We start from the raw sequence: 22,160 nt of genomic DNA on the forward strand, positions 1-22,160 counted from the left end.
CCAAAAGCCCCGATTTAAGCAGGGACTTTGCATTCCCTGACCCCGGAGTGGCATTCACCGTTCAACGCTGCAGCTTCACTTTGAGGTGGAGAGATTCTGCAGGGATGTCACTTCCATGTGGGGAGAAAAAACAACTAGGTCCCTCCCCAGAAAGCAGCACCCCCAGGCACATATATAATGGAATGGATGGCATGTGGCCGGGAAGAGGGGAAGAGGAGCAAAATGGGACCATGCTCAGTTCACCTTCATCATGGCCCAACAAGACCTCTGCGCTCTTCACTGTGGCACTGGGACGTGTACTAGAGCCAGTCCACTCCGAGCTGAACAAAGGGTGTTCATAGTACTCCTCATCCGAATTGTAGGGCTCATCATCAGGCACAGACACTGAAATGGAGGGGGCCAGGTGCTTACGCCACTCCCTGCTGGCAGCAGGCCCACAGCCTGGGCAGTGGTGTAGCGGTCCCACCTTATCCTCCGCCCCTTCATCTACAAATAGACACACACAGACAAAAACTGCAGGACAGACAGACAGACAAAGAGAAGGCAAGACAGGACGGGCACATGCACTAGCAACACGAGCAACCACGTCATATGACAGAGCAGATGAAATCAGCCAGGCTACAAGTTAATGCAGAAATGAGCCTTCCACGCGTTTTAACACACGGGCCACGTAAGTGGTGTTTCCTACAGTGTTTATAAACACTGGAAACCAGTCATCCGAATAAGAGAATTTCAAAATTATACACTCGTCGTTTAGAAGTATACCTATTACACACAAGCCACATCTCACAACTTGCACTGACGCTCATCCAAATGACATAGCTGGATGGACTGTACTAAAAACCTCCAGACTATCCCAACACGGCTGTATCCTTCTTCAGCAGGTGAAGTACTAACAAGTGTAAATTAAAAAACAAATCCTTTAATTAAAAAACAAACCAGCTTACACTTTAGTCAATTATGGTTTTGTTTCTCATTTATATTTCAAACGTCTCCACTTTCTTCCTTTCCCTATAACTAAGTAACATTTAAACAAAGGAAAAAAACCTTCCCTAAATTGCTGATTGCCTTTTTTCCTGATAAAGGCCCTATAAAGCTGCTCACAGCAGTCTGTTAGTCCTATCTTTTTACATTGCTGTCTCGTGTTTCTGTGGGTGAACTAGCTCCTGTCTAGGAATTTGCCAATGCTTTGGTATGACAGCTTTATTCACTCGTCACTGTAGCACCACAGATAATCACATAATCATCTCAGGACCAGATCAGCTACTGACAGCTAGAGGGAGGGGGAGTCTAGGTTCGTTTTTGCAAGACAAAGAAAAATAGCACAGCACAACAAAAACTGACTGGCCTATCACCTGACCCATACAAACCCACAGGGGCGACCGGAGAGTTTGGGTAGACTACGGTGCCCTCCGACCATGAATAAAGCCATGAAAAACTGAACAGCTCGTACTAGAGAACGTAAGGTTAAATCCATTCTCTACGTATGACAGCTGGGAGCTGGGCAAACACTGCATTCACGGGTACCTTCTTGCTGCCTTTAGCAGCTATCCCATTAGATTTTTTTCTATGGGTTTCAAAAAAAGAGTTCACGTCCAGTGTCCCTGGCCTTCCTCCAGGCAATCCCAACTTAAGAGTTTCCTCAGAGCTTCTAAAATTTTCTAAATCCAGATCTGTGTGTGTGACCTGAAAACAAGTGCTGCTGTAACCACCATTACTCTAAGTCTTGGAAAGCAATTTTTATCCATCCTTATCATCTGGCCACATACTGTGACCAAACCAATTCCATCTCAAAGAGCTCCCAGCATCTTCCTGGCAAGTAACAGTACATTCTAAGTTTCTATATATAGCACACAATAACAAGACCACCTCTGCCTCCTTAAAAAAGGCACCTTCTGCCTTCTGCAGCAACGCGGCAGCAAGTATCCTGTGATATAATGACACGTATTTCTTCCTCCTGGGAAAGGAAGACTGTAATATCAACCCAGTCAGGTCCACTCACACACGACAAGGAAGAAAAAACATTGTTTATAATGTCAGTAGCTCCAATATGTACCATCGGGCTGTGAAAGGAGGATTATCCATAGTTAAGATTCTGTGACAGAGCTGAGGCTGGCCAGGACTGAACGCGCGCTTACGCATACATAGAAATACCTCCAATGGAGCGTAGTTTAACAGAACCATTCTAACAATTTCTTTCAGAGCACACACAGTGTTTGCAACACTAAAACCTTCGCTCCTGTAGTGGAATCAAATCCCCAGATTTAGGGGTTTATAGGTGCTTAAAGAGTTAGGTGTGGAAAGATAAGCCAGCAACCTGCCTCTGCTGAGCAGAAAGCTCTGCAGAGCACTGCAATAGCAGATGGTAAACAGGGCTGAAACTCAACTCCCTACGTTTCCCTAGTGCTCTAGACCCAGCAGCAAGATTGCAGGGAAGCATCCTGACCCACTTGCAGTGCAGAACTCAGGGATTTTTTCTCCATATAAGCGCCTACAACATTCAGTGAAAGATTTGAAGGGGCTCACTGTTTGCAAAAGACTAGTTACAGAGGGTGAGGACATGTCTCAGGATGCGAGAGACCAGGATGCAACTCCCTCCAAAACCTGAGAGGATTCACAACTACAACTCCTGCTTCTTTGCAGGGTGCCCTAACACTAGGATTATTTATCACTGTGGATAAGAGTGGAAAGGAATGTAGTGCATTCACCTTCTTCTCTTCTGCTGGAACTGGGACATTGTGGAGAAACAAACACAAGGTAGATAGGGTCAGAAGCAGAACAGGGAAGAGAGAACGTGCACTATGGAGATTGAGGTTCAACTGGAAAGGGGGAGGTTCTCATTCCAGCTGTGGTTCATACTTATCCCAGGACTTTTCAGAAGTAAAATGTATCGACAGGAAGAGCAAAGACGAAACCTCAGGTTTACCTACCCATGAAAACATTCAGATTTACCTACCCACACAAACAAGGCTGAAAATGCCTTCTTTATAGGCTCTGAATGGATTGTAGGCAAGAAAATAAAGGCCCTGCTTCTTCTCTGTAATACTAGTAGAACTGGAAGCAGTACAAATGCTTAATAGATATGACTGTGATGGACCAAAATCATTAGGAGTGCAAAGTCTGGTATTGTTGAGGGCTGTTATCTCTGTGGCTATTACAGATTTACATTTTTCTTTGTCAGTTTTAATAAAGATATTTTCAAACTTACTGCAGACGATTTCATTAACAGGATAATGACGTGTTTAAAGGAGAAAATGCCTTTATTTCTGCAACAAGAAAAAATCCTTTGTTATTTTAGTCCCTTCTAAAGTTCTTTTCATCTCAAGGCCTGAGCAAAAAACCCCAGTGTATTCTAAAGTCCAAGATTAAAATCACTTTTCATAAAGGCTAATTCTGGTTTGGCTTCCAAGTATTTAAAAAAATACCTCTTGAGAAATAATTTTCACTGGAAATAGATCTTTTTCTGTAGGACACTTGGTTCTTTTCAGTTTGCAAAACACTGTTATTTGGCATATAAAGCTTATCCTGAAATGCCTACTTCAAAATGAAACGCAGTCCATCAAAACCATCCTCCTATCTTGCAACATTTAGATGCGGTTTTACATGAAGACAGTACCAAGCATTGTCAAAAAGTGCAGCACACAAAAGAAACGTCAAGTTGGCAAGAGAACATCGCATCTGCCCTGCATGTCCAGATTCAACTGATCAAAGGATTAGACAGTGCTAAGGAAAATTTCATTTCCTGAGCAAAATCATATTACAATAGTTGGAATAAATGAAATAATTTCAATAGGGAAAATTAGTTATCTTACCTCCTGCAGCAGTGAAAAGGCTCATCTGAACGTTTTTCTGCAGCCAAATGAAAGAAAGAAACCTACATCCACTGACTCCTTTCTCTCATGAAATACACTTGACCCACAAACCTCTCTGCCTTTTCTACCTTTTTTTTTTTTTTTTAAATTTGTGTTTGCTGCATGGCTGGCCACATCCACCTTTGTCATGTCTACACCAGTGATTTCCTTCCTACTATGACTGAAGGAAGTCTCGTTTGGTTTCAAAGCAACGCAACGCACTGACAAGAGAATTAAGAAAACGTTGTAAGAGAAGATGGAAAAACGAAGCCTGAGGTAGATACACACACCAAACGCTTACCTTTTTTTTGTTCAACAACTGTAGAACTGAGTTAAATTCATAAATTGTATTCTACTAGGAAGACAGATAGACAAACAACGATATACTCATGTAAGGGTATGTGAAGGATGGCTAGCAAGATCGCACAGAGAACTGAACGTTTAAACAAGTACAGTACAAACTGGGCCAAGCCCTACTGAGGCAAACTCTAACGAATGAGAGCTTTGCCTGAATAAAAGCGATGGGACAGGCTCAGTCAAGTCAGCCGAAGTTCACTCTGCCCACAGAAAATAAGGACTACGTCGTTTAACATGGATCAAAACATATAATTTTTGTGTTTCTTCTAGCTCATTAAGTAGATTCAGCTGGCAAGACTAGTATTTTGAGGAAAAGCAAGATAAGATCTACTTCTGGAGAACATTTCTGCAAGAAGTTCCTTCTGTTCATCAACAAACCCTACTGTGAGCTACAGTTCCAGAGTCGGACATAAACAAGAAGCTTCCAACTGAGCGCACTAATGACTCGGCACATATTTCTGTCAATACGCCCCTTGTGAACCTATACTTTTAGAATTTATACAAGCCTCTGCTCTGAAAATTAAGAGTTGGATGAAAATCTTGTTATGGAAAAGCCTTTTTGACTAACATCAAAGGAAATGATTTGAATGCTTTAAGAACTGTAGCATTGTGTAAATCATCCAAAACGTCTCCCAAACACTGACCTTTCAGTCCTCGCAACTCCCCTGTGGGGTAGGTAAGTGCTATTATATTAACTCAATTCTACATCCAAGGAAAGAGAAAAACAACCCTGTTAAGTGACGGGCTGAGTCATTTGCACAGCTGGGAACAGCACAGTCCAGTAGTTCATAATCACCTAGAATTGTATAGTGTTTTGCCACCTTCTTGTGCTAATACAACTAGCAAGATGGTTTCCATTTGCTAAGTGGCCAAGGCATAACCTCCAGTCAATTAATCAATATGGTTACTTTACAAAATCCTGAAATACACGCAAATAACACTGCTGAAAGAAATAGTATGCAAAGCTAATCCTAAACTCAGAATAATGGAAGAACCTTGACATGCGCCTGAGGCAGAAGAACAGGCTCTTTATTGTGCTGTGAAAAATCAAAAAGCATATACCAAACTAGTCAACTGAACTACCAAAAAAAAAAAAAAAACACACCGCAGGGAAAACCCTGGTAACAATTCTAAAAGCCTTTGTTAATGCCCTACTAGCTTCCTTTTCAGTTAGTAGCTTTGATTGCCATTACCTCTGGGTCACGTGTTGAGGAACTGTTATACTATTTTTTTCAACACCCAATGGGCAGATGTTTTTGAAAAAAAAATCAATTAATCAGATTTTATATACTGGTTACTAAGCACATCCAATAGGTATTTCCAGTACAGTAGACTGCCAAATGGTGGTGTTAGCACAGGCTGTAATTGCATTATCTCAGAAAGACCGGAGGATGGAACACGCCTAATTGCAGAGCGTCCTGATAAACTGAGAGTCAGACCATGATAGCACATGAAATAGGAACTATCCAGTTGGAACATTAATGAAGGCTCTGTGTTAAAATACCAACCAAGTTTGTTCAGCAGGCAGTAAGAATTTATTTCCGTGCGCTTATTAAAAAAAAAAAAAAAAAGCAAAAAGAAAATCCAAGATAGCAATTGACACATAAAGGTGCTGTTCACATGGCAGAGTTCAAGACAGAGTCCCTGGGGGTTCTGAGCACCAAATCCTTTCCTCACGTCCATAAGGTATGGCTCTGTTCTAGTATACTGCTTTGTCTCCCTATATCGACGGCCCTGATGCAGCAGTCTGCTTCTGTTGAATACAGCACTGAGATACATGCTTATTACCCCGAGAATACAACTTCACTGGGATTTAGGCATCTGCTTAAAATTAAAGCCAAGGCTTAAGTCCTTTGCTAGACAGGGATTTTAGCAAAAGGAAAATGCAGAGATCACGGGCTACTAAGACTGACTAAGCATCGTGCAGAACAGAGTAGAAATTTACTTTATGAGACTACAGTTTGACTTCTGCACTCTGTGAGCAGAACCCCCAATATATATAGGCACTGAAGCATAAATTAGGGGCCAAAGACCAAAGAAATGATCCAACTCTGAATCTCCTCACTTTCATGCATTTAAGATTCCAAAACAAAAGTTAATGGTGATTAAAAAAAAACAGCTAAACAAATCCTAAGAAAACCAAAATGACCCATCTGGAACCAAAGTTTTGGTGACCACATGGAGATAGCGGACATCCTGGATCATACCGTGTTTGACAGATAAAAAGGCCATCATCACCATCTTTTTTTCTTTTACAGGGATATACTTAACACATCCTGTCAGTTACCCCTGTGAATACGTTTCTACCTCATCCATGCATTGCAGCTGGTTTGCAATTGGGGGATTATTGCTGGGGAACGCCTTGTCTTTTCACATGGAGCTGGCAGAAAGTTTCTCCGTTTTCCGATTCCCCCATCCTTTAGATGCCTGTCTCATGCCTTGCTGACAGCCGTACACTGCAGCGGCCAGGAGACCCTTACCTTCCTCCAGAGTTCCCGTCTGTTCTGCAGCTGGCGATGGAGGCGGGGAAGGAGGCAGGTTGGCTGACTCTTCAACTGCTAGAAATCAAACAATTGAAAATGAGAAACAGCAATTAATTCCCGGGGGATCGATGCTCGATGCAAGCTGCAGTCAGCCTGCTCTGGCCAGCTGAGAGAGCTGAGTCCCCACTCAATGGGGACTGTATTTAGCAGATTTTCAGACAGAGACCCTTTTAAAATATCTGGATTTTTAAAGCTATACCAAAAGGATTTTTTTTTCAGATGGCATACATTAATTTCAAAATTCTAGTCACAGAGTACAACACAAAAACCAAGTACAAAATTATCTTTTAGATATGTACTGCCACTTAAGAAAACTTTGAGTCAAAAGGCAACAACAATAAAATATGAGAGTACGAGAGATACAAATCCAGGCTGATTATCTGGAACCACGAGTAACTGGCATCCAATCTCTTCTGTTTACCTTGAGGATGTGGACAAAAACATTCTGCCACATTCTGCCAGCTTTCCCCCCCCGCCCCACCTTCTGCTGAGTTAAGGTTAATCACAGAAAACATGCAAATAACCCTTGTCTAAATAAAAAAGACATTAGCTAGAGGTACCACTCCAGGCAAGGAGAACATGACAATAGGGGACTTGTGTCAGCCATCGCAGAGTAGTGATTCAGCTGAAAAAGGTGCTGTAAAGAAGTCTAAATCTACTACGGTTTTAGAATCATTCCCAGTCATGAGACTAGATGCTGAAACCAGATGATTTGTTTTTCCTGGTGATTTCAATGGAAGTATGATGAAATCCTGAACAAGCTGCTACTTAAATGAAGTCAGCATAATCTCTACATCCGATATCCTACTAACTGTTTTGAGATTCTTTTTTATTATTATTTTTTTTTTAATGAACCCACTACTCGGGGGTAAAAAAAACAGCCACAAATCTGTTTCAACAGATTTATGTTATAAATGGCTCCTACTGACAGGCAGATCTCAGTTCATGATGCAGGGCTTCTTCCCAAGCATTAGTAAGACCAGCTTCAAAGCTCCTGAAGAATTTCCCCTGGCCTCCTTTCTATTGAATTTAGTGTGGTTTGGAATAGATCCTTATGTGACTTGCCCTTAAAATGCACTTGTCAGCGGCAGATTATTTATGCCTTCATTACAATGCAATTCTACCTGCATTTATATAGCAAGTCACTGACCGTAGGACCTGTAACACCAACTGTTGCTCAATGAAGGTGCATTTCTCATAATACGCTTAAAATGTCTTATCTAACTAGACGCAACCGCATACTTAGTTTTGCCTCACGAAGGTCCCAGTAAAGTACTCTGCGCTTACACATATATATCTCTAGTGCTTTGCCGAATTGGAGTCTTTCACGTAAAATCGAGGCTCTGTAAAGAAGGGAATTATTAAGCACCAGATCTCCCTGCTGCACTTTCAGCACAAAATAAATTCAGTGAAGCAAAAGATCTTGAGAACCAAATTTTCAACAAATGTTTTTAATTACTAATTGACCTTTATTTATTCCTAAGCAGAGTCCAGCCGTTGTACCGAATACAGCAAAGTGCCTGCAAGAAAAGTACCACAAGGCATAGTTTTGATTTGATCAGAACGTCACCCACTCAGCACAGCTTGTCCCAGGGTAGGCTTACAAGCCTTTCACTACCTCCGGACAGAGTACAACCTTTCTCTGGCCTTTGGTATACAAGTTTTGGACTACCATGGAAGCTTTCCAGTAGGAAGGGCGGGCATGTCACCTGACAGAACGATTATCAACATGACACGTTTATATAGACTTACATTTCAGAGAAACTTCACAAAGGATCCAGCAGAGCAGCAGGGTGAGGGCACAGCCCAGACTTTGTGGCCAGCGGGACTATTCCCAGGCTGGACCACTAGCTCTTGCTTCTACCTTGCATCACCCCGCTTCGCTCTGCCCAAGCGTTATCTCCTCTCCCACCTCTGCCTGATGTTCCATGTTCTTCTCTGCTTCTTCCTGAGCTGCTCTTCCTTCACCTTTCTGAGTAGCTACCACCCAACCACCAAACCTTACTTGTGTTTTCTATGCCCCTCCTCTAACTTTTGCCTCCCTAGCCATCAATCATACTCTCTCGCTGTATGAGGCTGAACACAAAGGGGCTTTGAGCGCTGCTGGGTCCCACCAAATACAACGCCAATGACAAAACTGCCACCAATAATCGCATTCACAGAGGCTCTGCTCAGAAGTCAGAAACCAGGTGGAGAACTGCTGTTGTGAGCGTACAGTGAATGAGACAGTCAAAGGTACGTGGTGAACTGCGGAAATAAGGAACTATCATTACAGGGTTCCATAATTTATCCAACAGCACTCTACTTTACCCATAACGATAACCTACGTGAATACACAGTTGTAACATTTCTCTATACGTGTAGGTGTAACATTGGCAGACACAAGGATACTTCCAACGTTCTTCATCTCGTTTTACCTAAAGGTAGTGGTCCAGGCTGATCTTTGTGCTGGGCTTCTTTTTCCTGTTCGCCTTTCAGGACTGCTACAGCTTCAGCTGTTACTACTTGCACTATCCTTGCAGACACTTCTTCTGTGGCAGTAGCAAAATTAATAAAACAAAGAAGGGTATGTTAATGACAAAGATTTTTTTTTTTAAAGGTTAGCTTAAATTAAAAAAGGAAGCTGATATAATCCATTTTTAAAAGGCAATCTTTTTCCTGAAACATATGCAAATCATGAAACATAAAACAGAAGGACTAGATTTTTCCAAAGATCTCAGTGGAAAATGCTGAGTATTTATGAAAACCAGGACCTGAGCCTTTGCATAAGATGCATACAGCGTCGTTAGAAAATGCGGTCTTATGTCTGCTCGGGGCAATGTGCAGCAACTGCAAAAATTTAAGATGATCATTCATTAAATATCTAGAATCTTTTTTTTCCATATAGTTTTGCAAGCAGAGGCAGAAAGGCAAATCGAGTAACGGAATTTATTGACATTTAATATATGGAGTTATCTGCATTCTTACCATGCACTTGGGATGATATTTCTTCCCCATCAGCATATGATTAAGTATGCATTCAAAAATTTCCCAGACAGACATCTAAGTCTATGTTGATGAGGGACTTCAAACATAAGGGCCAGATAACATTTCTACATGATTAAGTCTGCACCATAAAGCTTTATTGAAACAGCAGGTCTGAACATCATGCAAACAAACTGCAGAGGAGAACGTTTGTCAAGGTGGGACCGAAGCTCACGGGCACCTGTCTCAGACACAGGCTCAGCTCCAGGCCGCAAGGAGGTGTGTGGCACCAAGACGCCACGTGCTCAACAGACCAAGGTGCGTGGAGAGGCTGCGCGCCCGGGAGGAACCGAGGCATTCGGTGCTCTGGTGGGTGGGAGGATGTCAGTGGGACTACGCAAGAGTAAATGCTTCCACATGTGCAACAGCGTATCTCAGCTCTGCGCCCTGAGAGGTGCAGCGCCACGTCAGCAGGCACGCGACTGCAAGTGGAAGTCACCAGAGAGGTCTCCCTAAGTGCAGTTCAGGCACCTCTGATCTAGCAAATCAAGGGGTTTAAGGGTTGTCCGGCAGAACCATCTACAAAAGAATTCAGACAAAAAGGGTTTGACTTTCTTACCAGTACATTTACTCGCTTTCCCTTACTCATTATTCAACACCTTCCATCCTCTCACAGGCAGGGTCAGTGTAAATAAAACTCCCCTCTCCAGGTATTTCTGAGCACTGGGTGAGAGACGTTTCAAAAGCAGGAGGGAGGGATCTGGCACAGAGCTGAGTCTAGGGAAGGCAACGAGCCACGGTGGCCACAGGCCCGCTGCCTGCACCGCCGCGGGCTGATTCAGGGCAGGTGCTTGAAAACAGAACAAGGGATTTCAGGGTTGCTACACCCCACTGGTGGAGACAGACAATTCTAATTAAAGCCTGCGATACACCCTTCTCTTCTGATGAAACACCACAGAAACCCCATTAATCACCATCACCGAGGACAAGAATAAAACCTCTCTGCTCACCCATTACTACTTCCTTCAGGCAGCGACCAGCTGCGGAAGGGAAAGTGTATTTACATCAACGCCCTACGTGTGACTTTACAGCAACCATCCTAACAAGTAACGCTGTCCATTAGATTAATAATGAAGATCTCTTCTCACTACTAGCACTCTTGCAGAATTCCTTTTTTCTTCTTTAATATAAGGTTAATCCTCTTTGTCCTCCAGCAAAGCAGATTTTTTTTCTCCAAAGCAGCAGAGATGTAAGTTACTTGACTTTTGCAGTCACACTCGTCTAAACACAAAATGCCACGTTAATCTCTTCTGCATAAACTGAGTATGTAATGAGGTATTAAAAAACCAAAGAATATTTCTTTTATAATTGTGTGTATTTATAACTTCACTTCCCTCTTGACTGGTAGCCAGGAGGGCAGTGACTGCAATACAGTTTTGCCGGCTGCAGCCAATAGTGAGTGGTGATGGATGAGTATGTCAGAACAACCACCAAATAGTGGGGGAAAAAAAAAAAATAGTATTAAAAGAATGTGTTAGCCCAAGAATAAATAAGTCTAAATTTGCCAAGGATAAATTCAGGCTAGAAAACTGAAGACGTTCTCCTACTGTCAGGAGAGTAAAGTTCCGGAAAAATTTTCCAACTAGCAGGAAAAAATTCAACTGGCTTTTGAGATGGAGCTTGCTACATTCATGAAAGGGACTACACGACATGGACACCTGCATTAACAGAAGACTGGACACGACAGTGCTAGTTCTCTGTCCCTCTAGTCAACAACGTGTCCCCGGTTTGTTAGATGAACCTCAACTTCATTGTTATCAAGCAGCCTAACCCCCTAAATCAACTAATGCGTGTGGCTAGCTTGCTGGACTAAAGAACAAAGGCGTTGATTTGGAGCCCACCAATCTTCCCCGTTGCCTTTCTGGGGCAAGTTTGTTAGGAGAATAATTTTTTAGGCTTATTTTCGCATGAAAATTTTAAGAAAAGGCTGCGATTCGTTTTTTCGGATGAAGAATTTAACATACAGCAGATTTAGTACCCTGGATTATATCCAAAGGAGACATACTCGGTCACCTCCTCTCCATCACCCAAGCTACGGGAAGCTTCCTTCCAGCAAGTTAAGATGAAGCCCTACTAAAAATGATCTTCTTTGTTATGGAACTTCTACTTGTTTACATCGAACCTGGTTCAAGGGTGCAAATGGGCTCTCCAAAGGCTGGAAGGTAGTTCCCACCCTCTCGGCAATCTTTCTGATTTAATTTGCTGGCAACAAATATTATGCTCAACAGAGAGATAGCGCTGGGGGTGGAAGGTTACCTCCTGAAAAATGGAAATTTCAATTTCAGAATGTCCCAAACAAATAAATAAAAATACAAACGGCCTCTGGGGATTTTTATCAAGAAAGGCTCACTTTTGAGCACTCTGTTGATGGATATTTTGGGTGACACAGGAGGCACAGGCAGTTCACCAGAAGAGCAGTGTTTTTGCTATACATGACTGCTGCAAAAGGACAGACATTTTTGTACTAATGGACACTATAAATAGCAGATCCAATGGGTAAGTCAAGCTCGCAGGGCAGCTATTGAGACTCTTCATAGTTTCCTTATGGTTCAGTTAAAGTTCAAGGAAGCCTAATGATAAAGAACAAAAAAAGAAAAAGAAGAGTTAGCTAGCCGGGATGCCAGGCAAATTCTTCACAGACTAAAAGCTTTGCCTTCATTAGAGAGAGTTTTGTTTGTAGAGATTTATTTTCCCTCTGTTTAACCAGGCACATGTTCTCTGACTCTACTTTGTGCCACAAAAAGAGCACTAACCAACGACAAGTAACATCAGGTGCGTGTTTCTTAGCGGCAACGCGGACCCTGCCTTCACGTATGACTCCAGCACAGTGGAAGAACGGCAATGTCGCTTCCATTCCTGTTTTTGCAGAGTGTAAAATGTTGCTCCTTTCTACCAAGATGTTGGTTGCTTATGATACAAGGCAGACTGAGAGTCTCCCAGTTTGATTTCAGGGAACACTGTACAGTACAGGCTACCTCAAAGTGGGAAGGAGAGAGACCCTGAAAGAAGTCACCAGGGCAGATCTCTGCACCAGGTGAGGAATAAGCTCAGGAAACTCAAATCCATTTCACTAAGGCAGAGAAGACACAGGAAAGGGGCCTCAGCAGTACTACAGCAGCCGCAGCAGCACTACACCTCGGTGTAGACAGGCCAAAAGGCAGTCCTCACACGTGAACTCCGTAATGGAGAGAAGACATTGTGAAAGATCCTCAGACAGAGCTTTAAAGAGCTCCTTGACAAGGGCCAGAGAGGCCAGGAACTGACAGACACACGGACGACGCTTCTGCCTCTCCCTTAAAGGTCGTCATTTCAGATCGAGGCCTGACCGTGCTGCCAGGCCACATCTGCCCAGTTGCTCCTAGCGCCATAGCTGTTATCTGGTGGGGAAGAAAGTACTCCGCCCTGCTGAGAGGGCGAGCAGGCATCCTTCTTGAGCATTACGTTCATTTAAACCAAAATTAAAACTCTAACCAGTAAGTAACCTCTGCTTCCGGTCTTGGAAGCCCGCCTGATTCGTTTATAATCCTATTACAAACAACAGCCACCAGGGCGCCAGATCAGGACATCTGGAGTCCCTCTGCCCCATGGGGAACTTGGGGACAAACCCTTTCAGGGCAACGGGATGCGCAGAAGATGCAGGACAAGCTGCTGATGGTATGGGGAGCCATGACCTTTCCTCTTTGCTGGCTTTAGAAAGCCTGGCAGCCCCAGAAGTTACTGCCCCCTTTCTAGGCAAAAGACAGACTCTGATGCAAGCCACAGAGGGGGTAAGGCTACCAGTATGGTCCAACGCTCTCCTGCCCCGGAGATCCAGCCCAGACGTTGGGCATATTGCCCTATGCATAGTGATACAAAATTGGGAAGGACCAACTCCTGGGCCCTGTCCTTTTCCTCTCTAGGGCAGCTCAAGAAGGAAGAGATGAAAGGGTGGCTTTACACCATCTCCTGATCCTGGGTTGACGGTCCCTTGGCTTACCCAAGGCCACAAGTGCTGCCTAATCCCGTGCCAGCCTGCTCTGGCATCGACATCTAAACTACATCAAGGTCATCCAGACATCTGAGAGATTCTCCTTCACCAAGAGGGACTCAATCAGGGGCTGTTAAAGTAAGGTTACAGGCCACAGCGCTCTTGCAGCAGAGCCCAAGATCTGGGATCAGACCATGTGAATGGCCGAGATGGCATTTCAAAGCCCCCTCTCATTTCTTGCTGATGCTACTGCAGTTGTCAATGGACTGCATAAGCCTTTACCATCCCCTGAATCCATTACCTACCTTACTTTCATTTCCCAGTACACCTTTCCAGCCCATTAAGTCTTTTAACACAGAGGTTTACCAGGCTCGGTGACATACATATGAGTGATGACAGGGATCTTTAAAGAAGCTGTCTGAGCTTTCACCAAAAATTTCCAGCAACTAATTACAAATAATTGGCAACTATAATGTCAAGAGCAAAAATTAGGTCTGTGATAGATCTCCACAGTAATGCATGGTGTGTTGGTTCCTTTCATGACCTCATAAACTGTTTTCTGTCTCATAAACTGCCTCAGGCACTTTTTCTCTCTCTTTCTCTTCAAATCTACAGTAACCTCAGGCTCAATCCACTGAGGAGCTGAGTTGGCTTGCTGAAACTGCTCAAGCTCAAACATTTGCTTCTGAAAGGCCTCATCCAACAGTATCGTTCACCTTTTCCTCCCACCTTGCCCTGCCTCTACGCAATGCTGTATTCGTACTCTGACGACTGATTTTTGATGGAAGAAACTGCCCACGGGCAGCCTCGCAGCCCCTTCCTGCTTGGGGGTACGTAAGCCGACAGCAGCACAGGGCCCGGCGAGCCGAGGACCCAGGGCTCGTACAGGCAACGGGGCAGGGCTTCCTTCTTCCTCTGCTAGAGCAGAGTCGTCCCTTACTCTTTCCTAACGCTTACTCCAGCTTACACCACAGCGCAGAGCGGTGGCTCTTGAGTTAGCAGCAGCCATGGAAGACGCCATCTGTCTTCTGCAAAGCAGAGCTTGCTTAGGGCATAAACAAAGGTTAATGCACTGGAACTGCAGGTACAACTAACGCTTCAGGAGGGAAGCGTCGCTGAAGGAAAGGGATGCTACGAAGGTGGCCGGAGAGGAGGAGAATGAAAACCGGGGCAGAATTTCACACCCATTTGCAGTGTCACCCCCTCAGACTCCAACGAGGAAAATTAACAGTCAGCTGGGTTAAAGCAAAGGATAATTAATGCTCTTGCAGGACAGCAGCTCAAACAAGGACAAAGAAAGATGCGAACGGATGGAAAGAATAAAATAATATGTTTCCTTCATTTCGCTGCATTGTAGGCAAGGAGCACAGGCAAGGCATGTCGAAAGGATTAGCTACATGTGTGCCTGCAGAATTGGGAAAACAAAACAATTTCAGTCAAAATGCTCCTGTCAAAAACCTCAGTAGGGTGCAGACCAGTTTCCAAGGTAACCAGCGCTAATTGCTGGCATGGTGGAATCAAGTCAACAACAAAAGCACAGAGTAACCTGCGTTGCTTAGTGAGGTAACGGATCCCAAATATATTCCCTCAGAAAAGAAAGATACAAAGTTGCTATTTGCAACCTTCCACAAACGTGGAAAGCAAACAGGAGCCATAGGTTTTTCTCTCCCAGGACTGCAATTCAGGGTGCAGCAGGACTACAAACCAAACAGCTCTTCATTTTGAAGCACGAGGCAGTGCCCTGTGGGCAAGTCCTGAATCAAGCTCAGCTCTCCCGCAAGCCAGCAGGACTTCCGTTTGAGCAAACACCGTTGAAACTTTGGGGAAAAGAGACCTACGTTTGACCCAGTGACGCTTCTGAAGGGAAAAATGAAGACACAGCTTGGACTTTGTCCCTGGGATTATCACAACTCTAAGGATGGCCTTTTGCACTTGTGTTGGAAAAGAAATATATAGTAGCAATCACAACAGGAAGAACAGCTCAAACAAAACACAAATAATGCCAGCAGATGACTACTTGAAACTGAAGAAAAGAGCAGTAACATAGCTTTGCAGAATTCAAATATTAGCTCTGCAACGGCTTTCGTGAGTGTAAATATTTTGCTGTAAGTAGGTCCTTGATCTGGATGTTGGCAGTGTCAGCCGTAATTGGCAGGAGGTACGAAGGCAAATAATGGGAACATCAGCTATTAAATTAAAAGAAACTACAGCACAACTGACAAGTATCATTTTCCTAATAAACGTGTTGACTTTCATGTCTTGTCGTATCAACGAGGATAGCAGGAGACTCATTTAATCACAAGAACTTACCAGCTAACCAACTAAAAAGCTCAGAAAAGGCTTATGTTTTGGGAAACAAAAAGTTTTGACTATGTAATACACTGAACCCCAACAATATGGGCACTCAAACAGATTATCCTTTAGTGAAAGACATGCTGCAGTAACTATGTGAAAAAAGCACCTAGACGGATAGCTGACATGCTAGGCTCACGTCCCGGCATGCCACACAGCAAGCGGCTCGTGTGTCCATGTTCCTGGGTACTCCACGTATTCAGCAGCGCCTCCTACCTACCCCTAGATTCAAGATTATAAATCCGAATCACCACCATCTGGACCCTTAACACACCTGCTCTGCAACATGGCAAATCCTAGTAGACAAGGCTGGTGCTTGCCTGTAACTCAGCTGGCTCCTACCCTTGTCCCCCTGGGGCTGCCTCCACACCTTCTGCATTTGCTTCAGCTCCACCACCCTGGCGGCATTTGCCTGGTCGCCTTCTTCAGCGAGAGCTGGACCCAAGCTCCCCATCGCCACGGCGCACAAGCAGCAAAACCCAAAAGGGAGCGCCTGCTGCCAGCCTGCGCCACCGTGAGAGCTCTAGTCAGCCACCTCCTCCGGCTCCCCAAACACATCCCCGGCGGTGCTCATTAGTCAGAGGCCTCTGCAACACTGTCTAGCGGCTGTGAAACAAAATACCACGGCATCAGTTCCCACACCCTCCCCTTTAACTGACTGCCATATTTAAAAAGGAGTCATGCGAATGCCAGTACAATAAAGCAACGCTTTAAAAATGAACTCTCATTACTGCAAATACTTGCTCCCTATGCGTCTCCTGAGTCACATCTACTTAAGTTTACTGACTGGAATAAAATATTTACTACCATCAGCATTTCCTAGCCAAAGCAGAGGTGGGAAAAACTAACCGGGTTTTATTTGGCCTGATGCATCATCAACGCAATTTGCAGCTAGCGTGCAACACCGAAGCAGCCAAAGGCAGAACCTCAGCCAGCGTAACCCAGTGAGCTCCGCCTGGCTTTCCCCAGACTCGCTATCAGCTAAAAACACCCCGTGCAGGTAAGCAGCAGCTGTATTTATTTTTCATTAAAACATGGACTCCTCAGGACTCATGCAGGAAGAAAGCATTTTCACTTCAAAACAGAGAACCTGGCATTTAGTCCTCTGAGTGCGAACACACACACACAGGTAACTAGCTTTTAAATCAGAATTTGCTTTGAACTTAAGCAGGTGTTAAAAAAAAAAAAAAAAGACTTTTAAGAACTAATTCACTTTTGATATAAACAGGAGAACAGCCCACAGAAGTCAATGGAGCTACAGCCACCTACAGCAGGAGGTGACACGTCTCTTAAAGTTCTTTTTTAGCTCCTTTTGAGCGGATTTTAAATGCTTGCTACAGGGTTTCCTGTGATCCTTATTAAAAAAAAAAAATTAAAGTACATTAGACAATTAACAGTAACCTGTGCACGCGTTGTGTGGGATTTATATTCACGCCTGTTTCGGTGACTGAAAATCATTCTGTCGACGCAACAGAATTTTGATTCACCCCATCAGGGACCACGGCAACACATAAGCGCAGCAATACACTGCCCCTCTCCCCTCAAGGCTCGCGCTGCCAGGCAAACACCAAGCTCTGCAATGCAGCAACGGCTCAGCTGCTCGCAGCTGTATTTCCCCGTCCGTCGGCCCTCTTGGCTGTCCCCAGACAGATGCCTCTCTCAGCGGCTGGGAGGAGCGGCGTGCCATGCTCGCTCGTGAACGCCTGTGAGCGCTCCTCCAGACACACTGAGCAGAAAAGGTCCTGTGGTACAAACAGATTAACCAAGCCCTGCAAAGGTCTTCATATGGGGATTTTCAGAGCAGTTCAGCTCTCCGGAGCTCCGGGCCCTGCTCAGCAGCTCGGCGGTCTCCCTCCCTCTCTCCCAGTGCCATCCCAGCGGATGGACTCGGAGGGACTCTTTAAAGAGCCACGGTGGTGGCTCAGCAGAGACCAGGCTCTTTAAAGAGCACTTAAAAGTGCTCAATGCACCTTCTGAACTACCTCTTCCATTTTCCCTGGCAGAGCTGTCCTCCCCGTGCACTTAAAACGTGTGCAAGCTCCCGCTGGCCGGGTGCCGGGGCCACCTGGGAGCTGCAGGGACAGCCGAGAGCGGGGCTGGGATCACTGCAGCCGTCCGGAGAGGTCTGCTTCCAGGGGCACAGCTCTCACGTCTGCAGAATGAGAGCAGCTATGCAAGTTCAGGCCAAAAAGGGGCTACATTGCACGGCCGGGGTAACACAGGAAGGTCCCAGGAAAAAGATGCCAGAGGCAAACAAAGGAAAAAAAGAGAGATCAAGAAGAAAGAGCTGACAGAGCAACTGTTTAGAAAGACGATACTTTGTTAAATAAAGGATGACAACGAAAGGAAGGAGAAAGCAGCTCACAGACAGGCACAGCTAAGGACTAGTTAACTTCAGAGCTCACCAGCAACCTGCATGGCTGCTTTACCCTGGACGTGGCTTTTGGCATCTGCTCTGGATTTGGAGTAACATACAACAGCCACAGCTGAAGCCATTTCCTTCTCGCATGTACGGTGCAAGGCTATGGATGAAAACAGTTCTGGTATGCCAGCAAGACTGTCACATCTACACAGCACTGGCAGCTGATGCTTCTGCTCTTCTTTCTTTAGCCGTCTCTCCGGATGCACAGCGGGAGGGACAGAGGAACAGCCTGTAGACTACTTGCATCCTAAGTGCCATAGGCAGTATAGGTTGCTGGGAGCTGTACCAAACTGATCATATACTATGAATTAGTCTCAAGGAATGAAATCTGAGGAGAAAAAGTGAAATATATCGAGTTTATTTCCCCCTCCTAGACTATATATATATTGCCTCTAGGCGAAATTGATTTCCATGAGGTATTCGGTCTGCTCAGTCCTGAGTGAAAACGGCTCTCGGGAAAGCAGTTAATAGGTTTTCCTGCCTTGGAGACAAGGGTACCTCACCGTTATTTGCCATATACTGCATGCAGTCAAAGTGAAAGCACTGAAGCTTTGACCAAGGGTAAGGCCTTTTCCAAGGGTAGGAGAAGGGCTCGCTCACACTGTCCGACGTACAAAGCTGGCGTGCCTTGCATTTCCCGCGCGCCACGCGGAGCGCCCCAATGGTAACACGAAACAATCAAGGCTGCGTTTCTAAACCATCACCTCCAAACGGGCTTTCCAAGCACTACTGCCTCTGCTCGGCGGTAGGTCCGTGAGACTGCACAGGAAAACGCAAACGTTTTGCTCAGTATCTCCCCAGAAAAGAGCGACAGCCAGAAAGGGAACGTAGCCCTCGCTGTGCGGTTCGCCTTTGGATTGCCAGATCAGCCTTTCCACAGCCGGGACGGAGAGGCACGGGCTCACCCGTGCTCATCTGCCATCTAACGCCAGTCACTTGACGTAATCTCCGTTCCTTCAGTTGGCAAAGGCGTGCAAAGCGGTATTCATCATCATCATGACTTAATTTCAAGCAAGCAGTTACCTGCCAGTAGAAACTCCACACAACCAAAAAAACCCCAAACGCCAATGCATACTAGATGCTGCAGTCCTTACTCCGAACATGAGTGCAGCAAGAGACGAGACGAGTTCTTTCTCTGTGTTTTAACCTCACAGAGTAAAACAGTGGGAAAGACGAAGATGGGGGGTTTATCCCTGGCTTCCTTCTAACCTGTATTTCCAGCTTCTTGTTTGAGTTCAAAGTCAGGCTGCCTCGCCTCCCCGTTTTAATACGGAATACCTCATGAGGGTTAATCAAACTAAGAAATTTACATACATATATATCGCACACGTATATATTTTGCACCCTAAATAGAGCCCGAAGAAAACATTTCCTGCCATTTTCATGCATTTCGTGTTGCCTCAAGTGAGGACAGCAGAATGGTAACTCATACTGCAAAGCAGGCCTGGTCTCTGTCTCCCTATCTGCTCTGTGTCCCTTAACCTTGAGAAGGGAATGCTGGAGGAAAGAGGGGAGAGAGGAAAAAAAAAACCAGAAGAAAGAAGGATGCTCACTTCCTTTGTGAGACAGCCTGGATGCGGCTCAGAAGCGTTACAGAGGCGCTGCGCCTGCCTGAATGCTAACTAAGCTCCCAGGCTGCAGCCTCGCTCTCAGCGGAGCTGAACGAGAGCTCTCACTCAGCGCACCGAGCCGTCGGCATGGCAACACGGGAAAAAACCCAGCCGCTCCTGGCCTCAGCGTCCGAGTAGTAGCAGGCCGTTGGCGTGACTCCTTATTTTTCAAGTGATCTGATGGCACCCACCGTCTGGCTGCAGAGAGGTTAAAACCCCCCTTCCGCCTCTGTGCGGCACGGTGGACGTTTAACGCGTGCGTGCGGGAGGGCGGCTGGCCTGGGAGCCGGCGCACGTCAGGGACCCCGACGGAGGGGGAGCTGCGCCGCGCTGCGCTGCTCCAACTTGTGCTTAGCCTCGCACCACAAGTGCGCCAAACCACACGCCTTGGTTTCCATACAGGGCAGAGGGGAGGGAAGGATTTGCAAAGACGCTAGGCGAGGGGGGGCTGCCGGCTGGCGCAGGGCCGGGGCTCAGAGCTGCTCTGCTCCACGGGCTGCGAGACCCGGAGAGCGGGCCCCCGCCAGCGCAGGGGACGAGGCAGCCAGGAAACGAGGCAGGCGATGCCCACCGGCACTTCCCGGGCTGTCCCCTCCGACAGATGCCGAGGGGGCTACCAAGGAGGAAATTACTGCCCTCCTTTCCAAGGAAATTTTGGAGAAAAAGTGGCCATTTTAGCTCTGCCTGAAACAAGAACGGCCTGGGTGGCTGCAAAACAAGGCTCCGTTGCTTGTTAGCAAACCTGCCTCCAAATTTTCAAACACTGGAATGGAAAATCATATCGCAGCACCGTCTCCAGCGATACGACTGTCTAGCTGCAGGCACAAAAGCCCTCTGCCCATTGCCAAATATCGCCCGGTGGGCCATGGTTTTGAACAGGGTCTCTAGACACAACCGTCCCATCCATCGTACAACTAATGCCAGCACCGGAGGGCTGAGGGCAGGCCCACAGAAAGAGCAAAGTGAGGATTTACACAGCCCCTGCTAGAGCAGCCAGCCAACAGGGGATGCTGGGCAGGAAGAGCAAACAGACAAAAGGCAAACGTTTGACCACGAAAAGCGGAGACTAAAGCAAAAATTTAACTCCCAGGATGGATAGTCTTTATTTGGTGGGAGATTCATCCTTCGGGTAAGGAGAAAAGATGCTATGCAGAACGAAAAGCAGCAGAGACCTGTCAGTTTGACACCCAACCCCAATCTGGCAACGTCAGCCCGAGAAGAACGCCTGGAGCTATATTTAAAAGGCGACTGCAATAAATAGCGATCGTCGCATACAATCTGAATTAATAGCGTGGCTGGAACAATATGTTATCAGAGATCTCTCATCCATATTCCAGGCGCATTGTTCAGTGTCGCATCTCTGAGGTCGGTATCGATTGCATTGTCTGGCAACACTGACTGCAACAAGTCAGAGCTCCCGCTGCGTTGCCAGGCCAACACCGGCAGCAGCCTTTCGCTCTCCTTCCTTAAAGGAGCACAGCGGCTTACACCTTTTCCTCTTACGACGCTCATGCCGTAACGCAAAAACGCCAGAGTGACTCAAAACAACAGGGAGCGCAAAGGAAATAACTGGTTAATTCCCTCTCTCAGCCAGACGCAACCCTGATGCGGCACGAATGTAACCGCGTTGACTTCACGGGTGTTATTGCACCTGGCCCAGGTTAAGATCCAGCTCTCAGAAGTGAATCAGAACCACACACTGGCATTTTCCAAGGAGCTTTAAGGATAAAAGAGGCTGACGGCTGCACTTCCACGGGCATCTAACTCCCCAGCCACAACAGTCAATAGCATCTGCGCAGTGCAAAGCTCACCCCACTCCTTCCAGGCAACAATTTTTGCATGCAGTTAGTGCCCAACACAGGGGCCAGATCCTCCACCTCCTACCAAAGCACTGCACAAGGCAACTGGATTTTGAAAATTATTCACTACGCCCAGATGCTGAAAGGGAGCCACCCGGGTCTGACCTCTTTGGCAAAGGTGATGCCAACAGAGGCTGCTGGTTTGGGCTCAGACTTTTGAAATTACCTCTCCTGT

At 45.8% G+C, this 22,160-nt stretch overlaps 1 protein-coding gene across 29 annotated transcripts in view; it reads right to left on the bottom strand.

Annotated features, from left to right (window-relative positions):
* MAP2 (microtubule associated protein 2) overlaps positions 1 to 22,160 on the bottom strand; it is a 227,150-nt gene that overhangs the window by 46,050 nt on the left and 158,940 nt on the right. For 22 of the 29 annotated variants that reach the window (XM_068947941.1, XM_068947942.1, XM_068947940.1 and 19 more), the window contains 2 exons: positions 9,169 to 9,282; positions 6,689 to 6,766 (listed from right to left, as the gene is read on the bottom strand). In XM_068947941.1, coding sequence (XP_068804042.1) covers positions 6,689 to 6,766; positions 9,169 to 9,282 — 192 coding nt within the window. The remainder of the gene's footprint in view (positions 1 to 6,688; positions 6,767 to 9,168; positions 9,283 to 22,160) is intronic. The other 7 variants (XM_068947961.1, XM_068947962.1, XM_068947947.1 and 4 more) reach the window with 3 other exon arrangements.

This window comes from Struthio camelus, chromosome 6 (assembly GCF_040807025.1).
Source record: "Struthio camelus isolate bStrCam1 chromosome 6, bStrCam1.hap1, whole genome shotgun sequence".
NCBI classification, from domain to species: Eukaryota; Metazoa; Chordata; class Aves; order Struthioniformes; family Struthionidae; genus Struthio; species Struthio camelus.